We start from the raw sequence: 18,930 nt of genomic DNA, 5'->3' as shown, positions 1-18,930 counted from the left end.
GTGAGAGAGGGCATCCCTGTCTTGTGCCAGTTTTCAAAGGGAATTTTTCCAGTTTTTGCCCATTCAGTATGATATTGGCTGTGGGTTTGTCATAAATAGCTCTTATGATTTTGAGGTACGTTCCATCAATACTGAATTTATTGAGGGTTTTTAGCATGAAGGGCTGTTGAATTTTGTCAAAAGCCTTTTCTGCATCTATTGAGATAATCATGTGGTTCTTGTCTTTGGTTCTGTTTATATGCTGGATTATGTTTATTGATTTGCGAATGTTGAACCAGCCTTGCATCCCAGGGATGAAGCCCACTTGATCATGGTGGATAAATAAAGCAGAATTCTTAAGCCATCTATCTTCTACCTAAATTTTAATCTTCAGTTATTCTACAGGTTAAGAACTTAATTTTCTTGTTCCTAAGTTTGAGAAACCCAGAAAAGCAGATTAAAAATGCAATGAGAATTGTAATACATAATTAAGCTGTTTTCTTAGAATCACTTGTTAGCAGATTTTTCCAGTTCTAATGGAACTGTTTGATCTCTATCCCAGAAGGAAATTTATATCAATATTGCCTTCCAATGATTATTCTAAGGACAGTTTCCATTCCTATATACATCTTTCCTAAGGTACTTCCCTCATAGGGATGGATGTCAATCTTGGAAGAAACCCAAGGATTTATATAAGGTACTTTCCTAGGAATACACTTGTTTCATTGTTAGATATTCTCCTCTTCAGCTTCACTGCATATGCTAAAGAGTGCATTTGTTGTAGCAGTTTGTACTTTTACCAGCAATATATTTTCCTTTTGCTCTATATCACCACTAATATAATTTGTCAATCTTTTAATTTTTGTCAGTCTGATGGGTATAAAATAGTATCTTATTGTTATTTTAGCCTAATTTTCTTGATTACCAGCCAGCTCTGGCATCTTCCATAGTAGCTGTTTGAGACTTCTGTAAATTTCCTGCTCCACATTCTTTGTCACATTTTCTGTCGCTCATGTTGTTCCCTACACACCAACACATAAAAATATTTCTCCTAAATTTCCTCCTCATAAGTGTAAACTTTTGCTTTTCACACTTAGGTCTTTTTTTTTTTTAAGGGAATTAAATCATTTATTGATTACACCTAATAATGGATGATACACAAGCTTCATTCCCATCTATAATTTTATCTGGTACCATTATTCAATTTAGATATATTGCATAGGATGTGCCAACAATCATTTTTATAACCAATAATTCCACGATTTTGCTTGGATAATCCCTTGTAATGGTGAACTTCAGGTCACAACAGTAACCATCAGTTCAACTACAACAAGGTTTCTGAAGACAATGACTTCTCCACCCAAGCAGGTTGTGTATAAATTCCAAATAGAACCTGTCATGACTCTGAAGGAATTCTAACTTCACACTGTTGGGGAAATTTACCAGGGTGGCTTCAGAGTAGACTAACCTTACAAAGCACATTAAAAAAAAAAAAAAAAAAAGACACTTACTCAGCGTTACAGTCAGACTATTACATTTAGCAATCAACAACCTGGATGCAAAGTATATATATATATATCACACACACACACACACACACACACACATACTTTAAAACCCTTTGTTGGAATGCTTTACACTTTCTACAGAACAGAAACTAAAATAACCTGTTATACAATTAGTAAGAAATACAGTGGTCGAGTTTTTTGCCCATGCACATGCGTATTTGTCTAAAACATGTCTTCTTCGTAGCAGCTAGGCCCTGCCACCACTGTGCTTGGCTGAGTTCACAAATTTGTTGCAACCTGTAGCTTCCCTGTTACTTCTCTGGCTCTCCCCTCCGGCTGAGTGCTTTGTTTCCTCATTAAAATCTTCTGCCACTGCCATAGCTACTGCTGCTCCTGGAACCGCCATATCCACCTTGGTTTCATGGTTTGGCAAAGTATTGGCCTCTACCACCATAGGCAGAGCTTCTGCCTCCAAAGCCTCCTCTCTTCATGGGTCCAAAATTTGAAGACTGATTTTTATAACTGCCAAAATCATTGTAGCTTCCACTACCTCCAAAATTGCTTCCATCATTACCAAATCCATTATAGCCATCCCCACTGCCACCATATCCACCACCACCACAGCTGCCACCAAAGCCACCACGACCACTGAAGTTTCCTCCATGACCAAAGTTGTCATTCCCACCGAAACCACCCCCATGACCACCACCAAAGTTTCCAGAACCACTTCCACCTCTTTGGCCAGATGAAGCACTAGCTATGTCTTACTTTTACAGGGCTTCCTAACTTCACAGTTGTGGCCATTCACAGTATAGTATTTCTGAATGACAGTCTTATCCACAGAGTCATGGTCGTCAAATGTTACAAAGGCAAAGCCCCTTTTCTTGCCACTGCCTCGGTCAGTCATGATTTCAATCACTTCCATTTTTCCACACTGTTCAAAATAATCTCTTAGGTGATGTTCTTCAGTGTCGTCTTTAATGCCACCAATAAATATCTTTTTCACGGTTAAGTAGGCACCTGGTCTTTGAGAATCTTCCCTTGAGACAGCTCTTTTTGGTTCCACAACTCTTCCATCCACCTTCTGTGGCCTTGCATTCACGGCTGCATCCACCTCCCCCACAGTGACATATGTGACAAACCCAAAGCCCCTGGAGCGCCTGGTGTTTGGGTCTCTCATTACCACACAGTATGTGAGGGTTCCCCATTGCTCAAAATAGCTCGTCAGACTCTCATCAGTTGTTTCAAAGCTCAACCCTCCAATGAAGAGCTTCCTCAGCTGTTCAGGCTCTTTAGGAGACTGACTTAGACATGACTGCAGGGAGAAGAGAGACTTTAATGATGCTGCTTCGGCAGCATCCATGGGCAGAAAGGAGCAAGCTGACCTCAGATCTTTTAATTGATTTAACTTTTTCTGTATGGATGACCAGTGATCCCAACCTCGTTTATTTAAAAGTGCATCCCTACCTCACTGATTAGTAATGGTTTTATTCTAAATAGTTCAGTGTGAACAGGTCTGTTTATGATCACTCAGTTCTTTTTTTTTTTTTTTTTTTTTTTTTGAGACAGAGTCTCACACTGTCACCCAGGCTGGAGTGCAGTGGCACCATCTTGGCTCACTGCAACCTCTGCCTCCCAGATTCCAGTGATTTCTCATGCCTCAGCCTCCTGAGTAGCTGCGATTACAGGCGTGCACCACCACCCCAGCTAATTTTGTATTTTAGTAGAGGGGAGTTTCTTCATGTTGGCCAGGCTGGCTTAAACTCCTGACCTCAGGTGATCTGCCCACCTCAGCCTCCCAAAGTGCTGAGATTACAGGCATGAGCCACCATGCCCGGCCACTCAGTTCATTTTTAGTAGTCTTATCCCTCTGCTAGTACTATATTGTGTTAAGTACTATAATTAAATAATCCTATTAACTGGCAGAACAAGGGTGCCCTTATTCTTCCAAGTTGGTTATTCACTTTTCCGTATGAATTTTAGAACAACTTCGTGAGTTCCATGAAAAAACCGTATTGCCATTTTGTTTGGAATTTTAATTCATTTATTTATTAATTTTGAAGAGTATCTTTATAGTATTGAATCCTCTTATTAATAGATCTTTGCATATAGAAGGTTTTTTTTAAGTTCTTCAATAAAAGTTTACATTTTTTTTCTTAAACTTCTAGGGAAAGCCATAGGATTTCTCATCATTTTTGTTGATGAAATAATTGGTATTTTTATTGCATTCTAAGTTACTGGTTTTATTATTGATTTTTATATATCTATTTTGTATGTCTCATTCTCTCATTAGTTTATAGATCTGTTTGGATTTTCCATATAGGTAATCATATCCCCTGCAATATTAACGATGTATTTTTTCCTAATACTTAATATCTTTCATTTCATTTTTCTGTATTATTTTGCTAGATAGGTTCTTTCAACGTTAATTGAAGCCATTATGGTGGACATCCTTTTCCTCTCATCCTAACTTTAATGAAAATGATCCTGTATTTTGCTGTTGGATATGGTGTTTTCTATAGGCTAGTGGTAGTTGTGAGTTATGTTGATTTGTTTATCTTTGTTGTTTTTAGATTAAAGAAGTTCTATTTCTAGTTCGTTAAGAGGTTGTAGGGGTGTGTGTGTGTGTATGCATGTGTCTGTGTGAATGCTTTCACTTGCATCTGTATAGATGATCATATGGGTTTTTTTTATTGGTGTGGTAAATTACATTCATAGATTTTCAGATGATAAAACATTTATGAGATTAACTCAAATTCAGCATTTTTTAAATTACTGGATTTGAATTGTGATGATTTTATTTAGAATTTTGGCATATATAATATTTGTTTCTGTTACTGACCTTTGTTGGGTCTGGCATCAAAATTATACCAGTTTTATAAAACAAGGAATAGTCCCTCTTTTTCTGTTATCCAGAACCATTTGAATAAATGTGTATTGGTTGTTCCCTAAACGTTTGTTAGAATTCACCTGTAAAACAATCTGGATTTGATATTTTCTTTAGTTTGTCTTATAGTAGACTTTTAACAACTGATTCTGTTTCTTTAATGTCTGTAGTGTATTCAGATTATTTGGGGGCGGGAGTTTCAGTTTTGAGAATTTGTATTTTTCTAGAAATTGACCATTTTGTTTAGATGTTAAAATGCATTTTTTTCTTTTTTTTTTTTTTTCTTTTTTGAGATGGAGTCTCGCTCTGTCGCCAGGCTGGAGTGCAGTGGCGCCATCTCTGCTCACTGCAAGCTCCGCCTCCCGGGTTCACACCATTCTCCTGCCTCAGTCTCCCGAGTAGCTGGGACTACAGGCGCCCGCCACCATACCCGGCTAGTTTTATTGTATTTTTCAGTAGAGACGGGGTTTCACCATGTTAGCCAGGATGGTCTTGATCGCCTGACCTCGTGATCCGCCCACCTCAGCCTCCCAAAGTGCTGGAATTACAGGCATAAGCCACCGCGAGACTGTTGTTCTTAGTAGTATCACATGACTTTAAAATCTCTTAACCTATCTTTAGTTATATATCCACTTTCAATCTCACTATTGTTTCCCCTGGTCTTTTTTCCTTGGGTTGGGTGTATTTTAATAGTCTTCTCAAAGAACCATTTTTTGCCTTGTTGATTCTCTTGATTAAATTCTTTTCCTGTCTCTTAATTCCTTTCTTATACTTGGTTTTAGTATGTTCTTTGACTTCTTGAATTGGATGCTTTCTCAGTTGTTTCTAGTATTATACAGTTCTTTTATATAACAGTCAAATTGCATCTCACAAGTCTTAATATTTTCATTATCATTCATATCTTATATTGTTCCTTATAATATCTTGTTTGCTCCATAAATTTAGAATTCTCTTTAATTTTTCAAGCACATTTTTTCATACATTATTGACTGTTTTTTAGTCTATTTGCATTTTTTTCAGAGATTATGTTCTCTCTGACACCAGTTCTTGGTTGTTGTTGACAGTGTTCTGCAGTCTTTGGGATCTGCATATATGTGATAAATTTTCTAAATTTTCCATGTGTGCTTCAAAAGAATATGTATTTCTTTCTTAATTGTTAGACTCTGAGTTCAATATATGTTCATCAGATCAAATTTACTAATTTGTATTGTTAGATTTTTTTAATCTTAACTCTTCTTTTGTTTAATCCATTAATTGCCAAGAGTTATGTCAAATTTACCCCTTATGGTGTGGATGTGTTCAATTTCTTGTAATTATGCATTTAAAATATTCCTGGTGAATTATTACTCTTATTATTAGAGATTCTTTGTGCCTAATAATGTTTATCATCTTGAACTGCATCTGTCAGATACTAAGAAAACCACAACTTTTGGTAGGGGAGAAAAGGCTAACATTTGTCTGTTGCCTGATAAGTATGTTTCTACTTTTGTATTTTAAATATGTCTGTTTTAAACATCATAGTTTTTTTAATACAATCTGAAAAATCTGTTAAGTTTTGAGTTTATTTTATATATGGTAATTACCAATATATTTGTATTTATTTTATTATTTTGTGCTTTTATTCTGCTTTATAAAATGCTTTTTTCCTTCTTTCTTTCCTTTCATGTTTTTTAATGAGTTTTTCTCTTTGTTCTCTGCTCTTGGTTTTTAAGTTCTGTAGTCATTGTCTTTTATTTAATGGTCATATGTTCTCATATTTTGGAAACAGATTGTTTACAGCCCTCCTCAAAGTTGGCCATCATTATCATTTCACACAGTGTTTCTTTTGATTTACCTGCGTGTTTGTCACTTTCATTCCTCACCATTCCTACTTTCCTCTTTCTCTTTCCTTTGGGATTCAGTTAACTACTTCTTAAAGTATGTAATTTAATAGTTCTTTCAGTGAACGTGTATTGGTAATGTTTAGATCTTTGATGTTCAAATGTCTTTTAATTTTGTCCTCATTCCTGAAGTGCGATTTAACTGAGTGTAGAATTCTACCTTGATAGTTATTTTTCTCAGTGCTTTAAAGTGTTTTCCACTGCCTTTGACATAGACTGTTTTATGACATCTATTCTCAGTCCCCTACTGTCCTACAATTTTATAGTAAACTGGTTTGTCTTCCTGGTGTTTTAGAGATCTTCTATTTGATTTTGGTATTTGCAATTTCAGTATCCTATATTTATGTATGTGTTTGTTTTTATTTGTCTTCCTTGGGATACATTATTTTTCCCAAAATCCGTACGAGGCTTTTTAGATTAGATTCTTCAGGAGAGACTTTACCTCACCCACCTAGAGACCAGATTGAAACAATCTTTCTTGATGTATTCCTGTGTTGTTGAGTGACTTTTATTAATGGCTTTGCTCTTTAGGTTCTTTGGTTTATTCCTGAATCTATCATTTTTTGTCACTCACTTCCCAAAATGTACCTGACTCCTCATTTCTTGCACCATCCTGGTACTGCATCACAAGTGTCAATATTACCAAAATGCTGTTACAGTAGTATGTCTACTGAGCTAATACAGATGGAATCAACCGCAATTGATTTTTTTTAAGTGTAATCATGTATGACTAGGCAAAAGTAGATTAAGGAGAATAAAAACTAAAGCAGTAGTTGCTGATTATTTTTTATCCTAGTTCTACACTAAAGGGATATCACATACTCACTTCAGGAACACTAGCTTACTACTATAAGTCTTAAGAAAAGAACTTGTAGTTATGTCCCCTGCTGGATGGGGCTAAGAAAGTTAATATACCAGTGACCTAAAAAGATGAGGGTAGAGAACAAATCATTTGGAGTTTCATACTTTATTTTGATTATCTATGTTCTTTGACTCTTCAATAATGCCCTTGAGAAAGATACTGCATTTGTAATTAATTTTATTCTTTTTCTGCATGTGTTTAGTTTTGTTTGTTGTTTTTTTTAAGGCATTCTGTGAAACTTTAGAAGAGACTAACTACCGCTTACAGAAAGAACTACTTGAAAAACAAAAGGAGATGGAATCACTAAAGAAACTGCTCAGTGAGAAGCAACTTCATATAGACACTTTAGAGAACAGAATCAGGTGTGTTGTGATACTTGCACTTCTACTCTAACTAATTCAACCCTTAATACTCTGGGCTAAATGCCCTTTATATTTTAATATGATTTAGGAATTTTCTGATTCTGAAAGTTGTAGGCTTTTGGCATACTTCATTGGGAAAAATATGCTTTATTTAGCATAATTTTGCTAAATAAATTTTGAACATTGAAGGATGGGAAACATCAGGAAAATAAGCCACTAACTGTTCAAAAAGATAAACATTATTCATTTTAATCATTGTTAAATCATTATTAAATAAATAATCACTATTAAATAGAATACCATTATTTTATTTAAGTGATATTTTAGTTTCTAGGCATTTATGCCAACTTTTCACATATGAAACCTCTAGTTTGCCATCTCATCAGCATGTCTTGACTTGATGCTAAAGTCATTTTAAATTAATCACAGCTACTAATTTCTCTGTTGACTTCCAGAGTGAGCTGTTTATTAGTTATGTGACTACATTAAGCCTTAACAGCTAAAGACTGCTATAGCTACGTGTATTCACAACATTAAACATATGCCTGTTTTGTTCATAGAAAATAACTTGTTGCTATAACATACTTTTAGAACATTGTCTGTAGAACCTGAAGAATCACTGGATGTGTCAGAAACAGAAGGTGAACAGATCCTAAAGGTGAAGTCCTCTGCACTTGAGGTTGATCAGGATGTCCTGGATGAAGAATCTAGGTACATAATATTTCATTTATGATAACTTAATCCTTTGAATAATTGGAGGAAAGTGATGATACTCTATAGAGTATTTTTTTATGAACTCAGCGTTACTGTATCACGAATCTACTAAGCAAGCAGAGAATGATTGGAGATATTTTAGGCTCTTTCTAAAAAAGTATCTTTGACATCAGGCTGTAAGTTTTCTCATTACTTACTGTAGAGCTGTGTCTGCATTAACTGGCCTCTGACTCAGATAATTAATTATTTTTTAAAATATTGACAGATTACCTTAATCTCCCTCAATATCACCCTTTTTCCATTCAAAAAATAGGATACTATAATAGCAAACTACCCTTCCTACCTAATAGGAATGATGAAAAGGTAATGTATTTAAAAGCACATAGAGTTTTTATTGCATACAAATCCAAGGTAATTGTTAATAGTTTAGTGGTAATGGTCGACTGTAATTCTGAGAACAATTTTATGTAGATAAAGGTAATTACTAAGTAGATTTTTATTGGTAAATGGTAGTTCAGAGAGCTGAAAGAGTTTAAAACCTATCTCCAAGGGTCTTACCTGGCAATGACAACTTAAAAATATTAAATTTCTGATTGAATGTTTAAATACTCTTTTACATTAAATACTTTTACACTAAGTATGTAAATATTCTTTCTATAAGGTAGAAGATTTTTAAAGGTAATAGTGAAATGAAATAATAGCATGCATCCAATCCTGTCATTGACACGTTGCTTTTTTTTTTTGCAGAGCTGATAATAAACCATGCTTAAGTTTTAGTGAACCTGAAAATGCTGTATCAGAGATAGAAGTAGCAGAAGTGGCATATGATGCTGAAGAAGACTAATATATCACAAGCAGTTCCCTCCATTTAGACTATTCAGCAAATTTAGAAGAGTGGCAAATACTATTTTAAAAGAAAAAAAGAACTGCAAAACATATAGAAAAGAGCAAGAATGCACATGTATGAAGTTTACATAAAGAATTTTTTTAAGTTATTGAGATAGGAAATATATTCATTGCTGCTTTTAATTGTATTTTATCGAATTATATTTAATACACTAAAAAAAAAATCTTGTTAGAATTCTGTTATCAAGGCCCACATTCTTAAATACTGAGCATAAATTATTATGGTGTTTTGCCTATATATTGCTCCAAACTACTGTGTATATATGTATCTGTGTTAAATCACCAATTATATTAATCAAATGGAAATTAATTGCATGTTACTATCTGGGTGATATATTCTTCTTTATATCTCTGACATGACATATTTTCATTAATGGTTTAAATCGGTGACCATCATAGTAAGGATAAAATTTAGTTGAGTTTTTAATGTTTACGTGTTTACCATCTCTAAATAAAATTTGCTTATTTGAAATGTTAATGCTCTTTAGAAAAAAAAAATGACTTTCTAGTACCAAAGGAAAACTACTTGAAAGAGCTGTAATCGTATAGCTAACATGATAAGAAAGCCTTGATTTTAAAAGCTGATTCATTAATGTCAAAATACTTTAATAAGTGTCATGGTTATTAATATGTTGCATTTGTTTAGTCTCCACATAATCTTTATCTCTACCTAGATTTAGTGAGTTTGCCTTTTTCAGAATACTACCTCCTTTTGTTAAGGCATATTCTTTTGAAAATATAGATTCTATATAAATAGGGGCTTATACAAAAAAAATAAAAAGCCATATATACTGCAAAGTTCCTAACTGGCTTGACTCCTGACATTGCATTTTTATTTCTATTTATGTGAAGATGTTATTATACTGTATTATGACTGGTTTTCTTTTTAATATATTTAGCCAAGTGATGCACTTTATGATCATTAAACTCTTTTGTGCCAAGTTTAATTGGTGGATTTCTTTAGTAAGTAGAGTTAGGAGAAAGAATTATGTAGTGCCTTTACTATTTCACTTTCTACAAAAGTCTCCTAGGGTCTATGGGTCAGCTTTATGAAAAAATGTTTGTTTATTTCAGGTTTGTGTACAGTCATTGAAAGTGCCTTGTTTCATTTTTATAGTGTGAAGTTATTTATTTTCCGTTTTCACTGTTTTGCATATTGCTGTTAATATGCATTGTAATCATGCTGGCATTTTGCAATCCCAGTCGGTATGCTTTCTAAAAACTGAGGGAAACTTACTGGAGAAGTAGAATAACAACCTCCATTTTTTTCTTTACTATCTAAAAGTTTATCAGTATCTTGATGTATATATTAAGGTGTGGCTGTTTAAAATTCTACTGACATATATCAACACATCCAATGGCTGTTGTTAACCTTTGGAGTAAAAGGAGATAACTTTTACCAAATAACCAAAATTTGTAGTCTTTATCAAAGTGCACAGGTATGCTCTCAGAATATTTTTCACAATGTATATTAGAAATATGTTTGCTATCCTTAGAGACAGAAATGAATATAACAAGTTGATCTGCTTATTTATTAAAATTACTATTCTAGACTTGCAAAAGGCTTAAAAAGAACAATCATTTAATCAGTACAATTCTGAATCTTATATAACAGATCTTTGCCAAATTCTAGATATTATAGTGTTGCCTGTCTGTTCTAAAGTGAACCACCCACTTTTCAATCTGGCTTTTGGAAGATTGTATTTAAAGTTCTGCAAGGATGAAGAAAAAAATCTGTTAATTAGGTAAACCACTATTATTTATATTTATAATTTACTTTTTTTTACTTTTGTAATGTATTTTACTCCCAGTATTATGTTCATTTAATAAATTATTTTTTCACTACAACAGTAGCAGTGTTGTTCATATGTTGAATACCGTTTTCCCCTCCATTTTCTATATTCTCCCTATCTTTTACAATTATTGTAAATTGAATTATATTTAAGCGGTGAATTTCACAGATGTGGAATGAGTCTGATTTTCTTTTTAGGTTTACACTTTATGTTGCTGATCATTTTTTGAAAGTCTTTGTGAATAGGTGCAATGCACTTTAACATAACCTGTATTAATAATTTTAAAATTGAATGCAACTGAAACATAACATTTTTGTGGACAATCTTTTAACTTAACCTTTTAAAAATAAGTTTACATATAGTTAGTACAACCATAAGACAGCATTTTAAAATGTATCTACTACACTGAGATCAGCCATTTACAGCACATTTATTTAGAAAACCATGCTTAGATAAATTATGTAGTCTAGTTCAGTCTGTGATATTAAAAGGGAACAGTGGCTTTAGATATAAAAAATAATTTGGTTTTGAAATGGATTTTATTATTATAGAAACATATGAGTTTGGGGATTATGATAAGACAAGTTTGTATTCCCAACTAGCAGAGAGAGGAACCTAAATTTTATCCTCTAGGAAATCTTCAGAAAGCTACATATGTGATCCACATTTTGACTCTTCACAGAATTACTGTTACTGCATTACACTTTGTTTCTATGCTGTTGGCTCCTAATAGCAAACACAGTCATCAAAACATATTTTCAAGACATGTGTTTTTAAGGCTAATGGCTACTATTAAATATATTACATAGTGTGCCTTTTATGAAGACCCATAGGAGAAAGTTCTCTTGGGTCTTGATCTCAGCAAAATATGTGCTTCTCCTAAAGAGTTGATTTTCAGTGGGGGTAGTGTGGGGTTTTTTTTCTTTGTTGTTTTCGTTTTTTTTTTTTTTTTTTTTTTTTTTTTTTTTGGTCTTTTTTTGAGACGAAGTCACTCTGACGCCCAGGCTGTAGTGCAGTGGCGCAATCTTGGCTCACTGCAGCCTCCGCCTCCCAGGTTCAAACAATTCTCCTGTCTCAGCCTCCTGAGTCACTGGGACTACAGGTGCACATCACCATGTCCAACTAATTTTTGTATTTTTAGTAGAGACAGGGTTTCACCATATTGGTCAGGCTAGTCTGAAATTCCTGACCTCAGGTGATCCACCTGCCTCGACCTCCCAAAGTGCTGGAATTACAGGTGTGAGCCACTGCAACCAGCCTAATTTGTTTTTCTCTCTTTTTTCTATTAGTGGTTTTTTATTTTATTTTTATTATACTTTAAGTTCTGGAATACACATGCAGAACGTGCAGGTTTGTTACATAGGTATACACGTGCCATGGTGGTTTGCTGCACCCCTCAACCCATCATCTACATTAGGTATTTCTCCTAATGCTATCCCTCCCCTAGCCTCCCACCCCCCGACAGACCCCAGTGTGTGATGTTCCCCTCCCTGTGTCCATGTGTTCTCATTGTTCAACTCCCACTTATGAGTGAGAACATGCAGTGTTTCGTTTTCTGTTCCTGTGTTTGCTGAGAATTAGTTTCCAGCTTCATGTCCCTGCAAAGAACATGAACTCACCCTTTTTTTATGGCTGCGTAGTATTCCATGGTGTATATGTGCCACATTTTCTTTATCCAGTCTATCACTGATGGGCATTTGGGATTTGTTTTCATCTTAAAGGGTCTTTTGGTTGCCCTCTGTCTTTTGGGCAGCTCTCTTTGTTGCTCCTCTTTCTCTTTTGGGCAGCTCTAGGCCAAATTGTAGTTCACTTGTATGGTTATGCTTTTCTGTTGTAATCATGACTTTATTTTTTATCTTCTTCCATTTTTTTCCCTATTTTAGTTCTATTAGAACATACATATTTTGGGGGCCAGGTGCGGTGGCTCATGCCTGTAATTCCAACACTTTGGGAGGCTGAGCTGGGTGAAATTGCTTGAGCTCAGGAGACCAGCCTGGGTAGCATGCATGGAGAAACTCCATCCCTACAAAAAACAAGTCAGATGTGGTGGCCTGTGCCTGTAGTCCCAGCTCCTGAGGTGGAAGAATCACCTGAGCACCAGAGTTGAGGCTGCAGTGAGCTGTGACTGCACCATTGCCCTCCAGCCCAGGCATCAGAGCAAAATACTATTTAAAAAAATAAAAAATAAAAAAACCGCCTTGAAAGAAGATCACTGAATAATATGGAATGCACTTAGAAATGTTAGCTAATGGTAAGCTATAGGTGGATTTTTGACTAGAGCACAGCATGAAGTCACGATCATGGTTTTCAGCCTCAAATTAGAACAGACCTCACTTGTCACTTTCTTATGTATATAATTAGAGAAAATTAGATCAGTGTCATCTCAACATAAAATAATAAGCAATGCAACCAATGTATACTCAATAATGTTTTATTATAGTAGACATGGTGAGAGTAAGCATAGACCTTAAATAATGTTTGCAGCCTAGCTAATTGTAATCAAAGACATTAGCAGTAGTCAAATAGTGATTAAGGTGTGAAATGTAAAGCCCTACATTTGGGTTATTAAGCCTATAACTCTGGTGGACTCTCGAATTAGCTGATCTGCTAGTCCATGCTTCTATAACAGTTCCTTTGAATAGCAGACTGTTCACTGGCTAACACTACGGATACTTATACTCCTCTTCTGCTTTGCCACCTCTTAGATAGAAATGAGAAAAACTAAATACTTGTTTTTGCAGCTGCACTTGCAGTTAGCTTTGAGCCTGTCACAGTTACGACCAATGAGATAAATGGAAGTCTGCTGGTAGCTTCTGGGAAGTCTGTTCCCATAAGGCAAGCATGCTGCTGATACAGCCTTTCCCCCTTCCTCTCATTTTGATCTCAGATAATGTGCAGAGCTCCTATGGCAACCATCTGCAAACATGAGTGTGACAAGTCTGAGGGAAGGGTAAGAGAATCACAAAGATTCTGGCCACTTGCCAAGCAGCTGGAAGGTGTAGGTTTTTTGTTAATTGTACCAAGATAAAGACTATCTTAAAATTGTATTTTTGATTAAAGCTTCAGAAAAAAAAAGTTTTCAAAAGTCTATTTTGTCTATGACAAATGTCTATGACATTTTGTTAGCAAAGACAATAGGAGAAAAAAAAATGGTTTTCTTGAAAGCTAAAGAGGAGAAAATATCTATCAAAGTCCCTTACCTCTGAGGTTCCTTTCAATAAACAAAATATGTATGAAACAGAAAGCAGTCTATTGTATTTTCTGTGTGTGTGTGTGTGTGTGTGTGTGTATGTATGTGTGTGTGTATTAGTCTGCTCAGATGGCTATAACAAAATGCCACATTCTGAGTGGATTATACAACAGAAATCTATTTTCTCATAGTTCTAAAGATTGGGAAGTCCAAGATCAAGGTGATGGCAAGGTAGGTTTCATTCTGAACTATCTTCTCCTAGCTTGTAGGCTGCCACCATTTTACTGCGCATTCAAATAATCTATTCTTTGTGTGAGTGAAGCTTTGAACAAACATTTTTGCGTTTCTTATACTTAGATGGTTCCTATCAGATCAGGGACCCACCCTTATTACTTCATTTAACCTTAATTATTTATCTCCTTAGTGGCCCTATCTACAATACAGCCACACTGGGGGTTAGTGCTTTAACATAAAATTGGGGAGGAGACATAAACAGTCCGTAACAGTAGAGTATGCATATAGCATCATTAAATGTTTACAAAGATGTTTCTCAGCTCCGAAGATTAGTTTATTCTTTTATTTGTTCATTCAACAAACATGTTTTGGCACAACTTAATAAAAATTATTAAGAAACACATGATCCCTTCAAGGAGTTCAGATATGGCTCTTTCTACAGGATAATCTGTGTGAAACAAGAAACATCTATCTGGGAAAATATTTTACATTTTGTTAGTGAAGGAGAAAAGTTGTTTCTCTTGAAAGCCAAAGGAGAGCAAAATATCTTTTAGACTAATCAAAGGTGCCTTAACTTCTGAGAGTCTTTCCAGCAAACCACATTATGACTGTGCATGACTGTGCATCACTGTGGTTAATGTGGTACAGATATTCATGGTAAATTCATAGAGGTAAGCTTGGTAAACTATAGAGATGTGAGGGCCAAAAAGGAGGACAAAGATTGTCAAAAAGCAGAATTCTAGCACATTTTAGTTGCTTTCTTAAAAGATAGAAGACCACACCCCGCAGAAAGTTTGGCTCCAGTCTACTCAAGTAGTATTGTTCATATACTATTAATAAACTTATTTAAAATGTTTAAAATACAGCTGATATGCACAAATTTGGAAACAAAACTAATTCTTGGTAATCATCCATCTCTCTTGGGGGGAATAGGAATACCTAGGTGTCCTAAAAAGGATGCTACTAGTCACAAGCATTCAGGGTGCCATGAGTGTGAGCAGCACATTTTATAGAGAAAGGGAGAACTGTGGCAGGCCTATTATGTGTGTATTTCAGGGTTGAAGAGTGTGGGGATTATTTCCCTTATACCTTAAATCTATCCATTTCTTTTCATCTCCACTGTCACAAAACTATCTCAAATGAACCATTACAATAGTCTTTTCCTTTTTCTTTTTTCTTTTTCTTTTTTTTTTTTTTTTCCTTTTTTTTCTTTTTTTGAGACAGAGTCTGGCTCTGTCGCCAGGCTGGAGTGCTGTGGCATGATCTCGGCTCACTGCAACCTCCGACTCCCTGGTTCAGACTCTTCTCCTGTCTCAGTCTTTGAGTAGCTGGGACTACAGGCACACACCACCATGCTCAGTTAATTTTTGTATTTTTAGAAGAGAAGGGGTTTCACCATATGTGGAATCTGAAAAAAAAAGGAGTTGATATCCTAGAAGCAGAGACTGAGGAGGAGAGGAAGCAAGGGAAGACAGAAGACTGTTGGTCAACTGGGAGAAAGTTACAATTAGATAGAAGCAATATGTTGTGGAGTTTTATTGCAAATGGGGTGACAATAGTTAACAATAGTTAAGAGTAAGTCAATGTATATTATAAAATAACTATAAGAGAGGCTTTTGAATGTTCTCACCACAAAGACATGATAAATGTATGAGGTAATAATGAATATGCTAAATACTCTGTTTTGATTATTATATAACATATATGTACCAAAACATCAAATTTTACTCCATGAATATGTATAATTGCAATGTATCAATAAAGAAATAAAGCAAACTTTAAAGAGGAAATTTAAAGAATGAAAAAAACTGATCTCACTAGCAATCAAATAAATGTAATTGCAACTACAAGAAGACACTACATTGGCAAGAATGTGTTGTGAAAACAGTGTTCTCACTAGATTATGTGGAAATGAACTCTGTGCATTGCTGATGGGAGTGCAAATTTCTTTAAGTATATTTCTGGAGCTGATTTAGCAATATGTAGCAAAACCATTAAAAACATTCATAGCCTTAACATAGCAATTACATTTCTATGAACTTAAACTAACGACATATATGTGATGTGTAAAGATTTAATTCAAAGGATATGCATTACATTAATCACAAATACTTCAACTAAAAAGTTGTAAGTATTTAGAGGATTTGTTAAATACTGCATGGCATATAAAATTGCAAACTCTTTTGTACCCAATAAAATGAAGACTTACATATAGCCAACAGATGAAAAAAAGCTCAATATTGCTGATCATTAGAGAAATGCAAATTAAAACCACAATGAGATATCATCTCAACCAGTCAGAATGGCTATAATTAAAAAGCCAAAAAACAACAGATGATGGCAAAATTGCAGAGCAAAGGGAATGCTTATACACTGTTGTTGGGAGTGTAAATTAGTTCAGCCACTGTGGAAAGTAGTGTGAAGATTCCTCAAAGAAAAAACAGAAATACCATTCAACCCAGCAATCCCATTACTGGGTGTATACCCAAAGGAATATAAATCATTCTGCCATAAAGACATACCATGTGTATGTTCACTGCAGCACTATTTACAATAGCAAAGACATAGAATCAACCTAAATATTCATCGATGGCAGATTGGATAAAGAAAGTGTGGTCCATTTACACCATGGAATACTATGCAGCCATAAAAAAGAATAAGATCATATCCTTTGCAGGAACACAGATGGAACTGGCGGCCATTATCCTTAGCAAGCTAACACAGGAACAGAAAACCAAATACTGCATGTTCTCAGTTTTAACTGGGAGCTAAAAAATGAAAACACATGGACCCAAAGAGAAAAACAACAGACACTGGGTCCTACTTGTGGGTGGAGGGTGAGCAGAGGGAGGATTAGAAAAAATAACGATGGGTACTAGGCTTAGTACCTGGATGACAAAATAATCTGTAAAACAAACCTCCATGACGCAAGTTTACTTATACATGAAACCTGCACATGTACCCCCGAACCTAAAATAAAAGTTTAAAAAATAAAAAAGGAGGATTAAAGATATTCACAATACACTACTTCTGTGGTTTCAATGTGTCCCCAAAGAAGCAGGCATTGGACATTTAATCCTCACTGCAATGGTGTTAGGAGGTGGGGCCTAATGGGAGGTGTTTAGGTCAAGAGGGCTTCACCCTCATTGATAGATTAATGCTGATTACAAAAGGACTTGAGGTTGAATTTAATTCCTTGCTCTCTCTTGCCATGTGATGTCTTTTGCCCTGTTGTGATGCAGCAAGAAGGTTCTCACTAGATTCCAGTGCCATGCTCTTGGGCTTCCCAGCCTCTAGTACCCAGTACCATGAGCCAAATAAATTTCTTTCCATTATAAGTTACCCAGTCTGTGGTATTCTGTTGTAGCAACAGAAAATAGACTAAGACAACCATTAAATTAAAGAAGCAAGTTACAAAACTGTAATTTCAGTTTTACAAGTAAAAAGATATACATGTATATATTTGTATACAGAAAGAATAAATATAATAATACCTGTGGTTATCTCCACTTGATGAAATTATGAAGTTTTATTTTCTTCTTTTCATAAATCTGTATTTTCTCAATTTCTACAATATGCATGTTTGTAATTTGTAAAATTACTTTTAAACTAATAAAAACTAATATGTATATTGCCCCACCATCTGATGACTTATGGCAAATTCCTCAACATGTCTGTTTCCTATAAAAGGAAGATAATGCCATCCAAGCTATAGCATTGCTATGGCCTAAATAAAGTATGAATATGCTAAACCCAGCCTGTCTCATGGTAGGCACTCATGAATGGGTAGAATCTGACATTCAGCCTGTCCTGACTACCATTATCTTTGGCCATTAAGAAGAGTCCATCTATATGCCTAAACTACATGGCATAAATATTTCATTAAACTGATATTGGTGAACAGACCTAATGTCATTCGTTAACTAAGCATTTTATTTCAGTTGTTCACCCTAATCTTAAATTTTGAAGGCTTAAACAGGGTCTACCCAGGTTACAAATGACTTTTGTTCTGACTTCATTTCCAAGTTACACGTTAGTAAATAGTGCTTTATCAAACTAAACTTAAAATACCTTTTTAATCTATGAAATACTGGAAATCTGTGTAATGTTTTCAATAGGACACAATGGCTTTGAACTAGCAATTAAACAAGAAAAATGAAATAACAGTTACAGATATTTATCTAGATGCATGGGGCTTGGAAAAAGCAGTTTAATTTGAACTAAAAGGTAAGCGGAGACTTTTGTGAAGAATTTAATGGCGGATTTCAGAGTAATCTACGTCAAACACAAAGAGCTTTCACAGTAGGGCAGAGTTGTCCACCTCAACTTAATAGTTCAACAAACAAGGCAAAAGATTTAGGCCTTGAGGATACAAGTAAGCAAAGAGATAGCTTCCCAAATCCTTCCTGGTTCCTCATGGAAGCTGACTGCAAGTTTGGTGGTTCCCACAGTGCACAGAAGCAACGCAACCACTGCGTCCTTCCCTGCCTTTTGTATAATGAGCCTGGGGTGAAGTATATCAACCCTAAAGGGCTGATCTAGTGTCTTGTAAGGGCTTCTTTTATATCATGGTCTTCTGCACAGGGGCTTATAAAAACATTGCACGGGGTTTTAA

At 35.1% G+C, this 18,930-nt stretch overlaps 1 protein-coding gene and 1 long non-coding RNA gene across 2 annotated transcripts in view; one reads left to right on the top strand and one right to left on the bottom strand.

Annotated features, from left to right (window-relative positions):
* The window catches only part of SNX16 (sorting nexin 16), a 45,686-nt gene extending 34,738 nt beyond the window's left edge, over window positions 1-10,948 (top strand). The window contains 3 exon segments of the mRNA XM_017858969.1: window positions 7,342-7,478; window positions 8,070-8,189; window positions 8,940-10,948. Of these exon segments, the coding sequence (XP_017714458.1) occupies window positions 7,342-7,478; window positions 8,070-8,189; window positions 8,940-9,036 (354 nt within the window). The 3' untranslated portion in view covers window positions 9,037-10,948.
* LOC108519750 (uncharacterized) overlaps window positions 1-18,930 on the bottom strand; it is a 27,320-nt gene that overhangs the window by 7,482 nt on the left and 908 nt on the right. Inside the window, exon 2 of the long non-coding RNA XR_001882718.1 lies at window positions 8,064-8,185. This is a non-coding gene — a long non-coding RNA (uncharacterized LOC108519750). The remainder of the gene's footprint in view (window positions 1-8,063; window positions 8,186-18,930) is intronic.

The sequence above is a fragment of the Rhinopithecus bieti genome, unplaced genomic scaffold (genome assembly GCF_001698545.2).
Source record: "Rhinopithecus bieti isolate Rb0 unplaced genomic scaffold, ASM169854v2 scaffold_48197, whole genome shotgun sequence".
Taxonomy (NCBI): Eukaryota; Metazoa; Chordata; class Mammalia; order Primates; family Cercopithecidae; genus Rhinopithecus; species Rhinopithecus bieti.
Note: the sequence above shows the minus strand (reverse complement) of the source record. Positions and strands in the feature narration are given on the sequence as shown.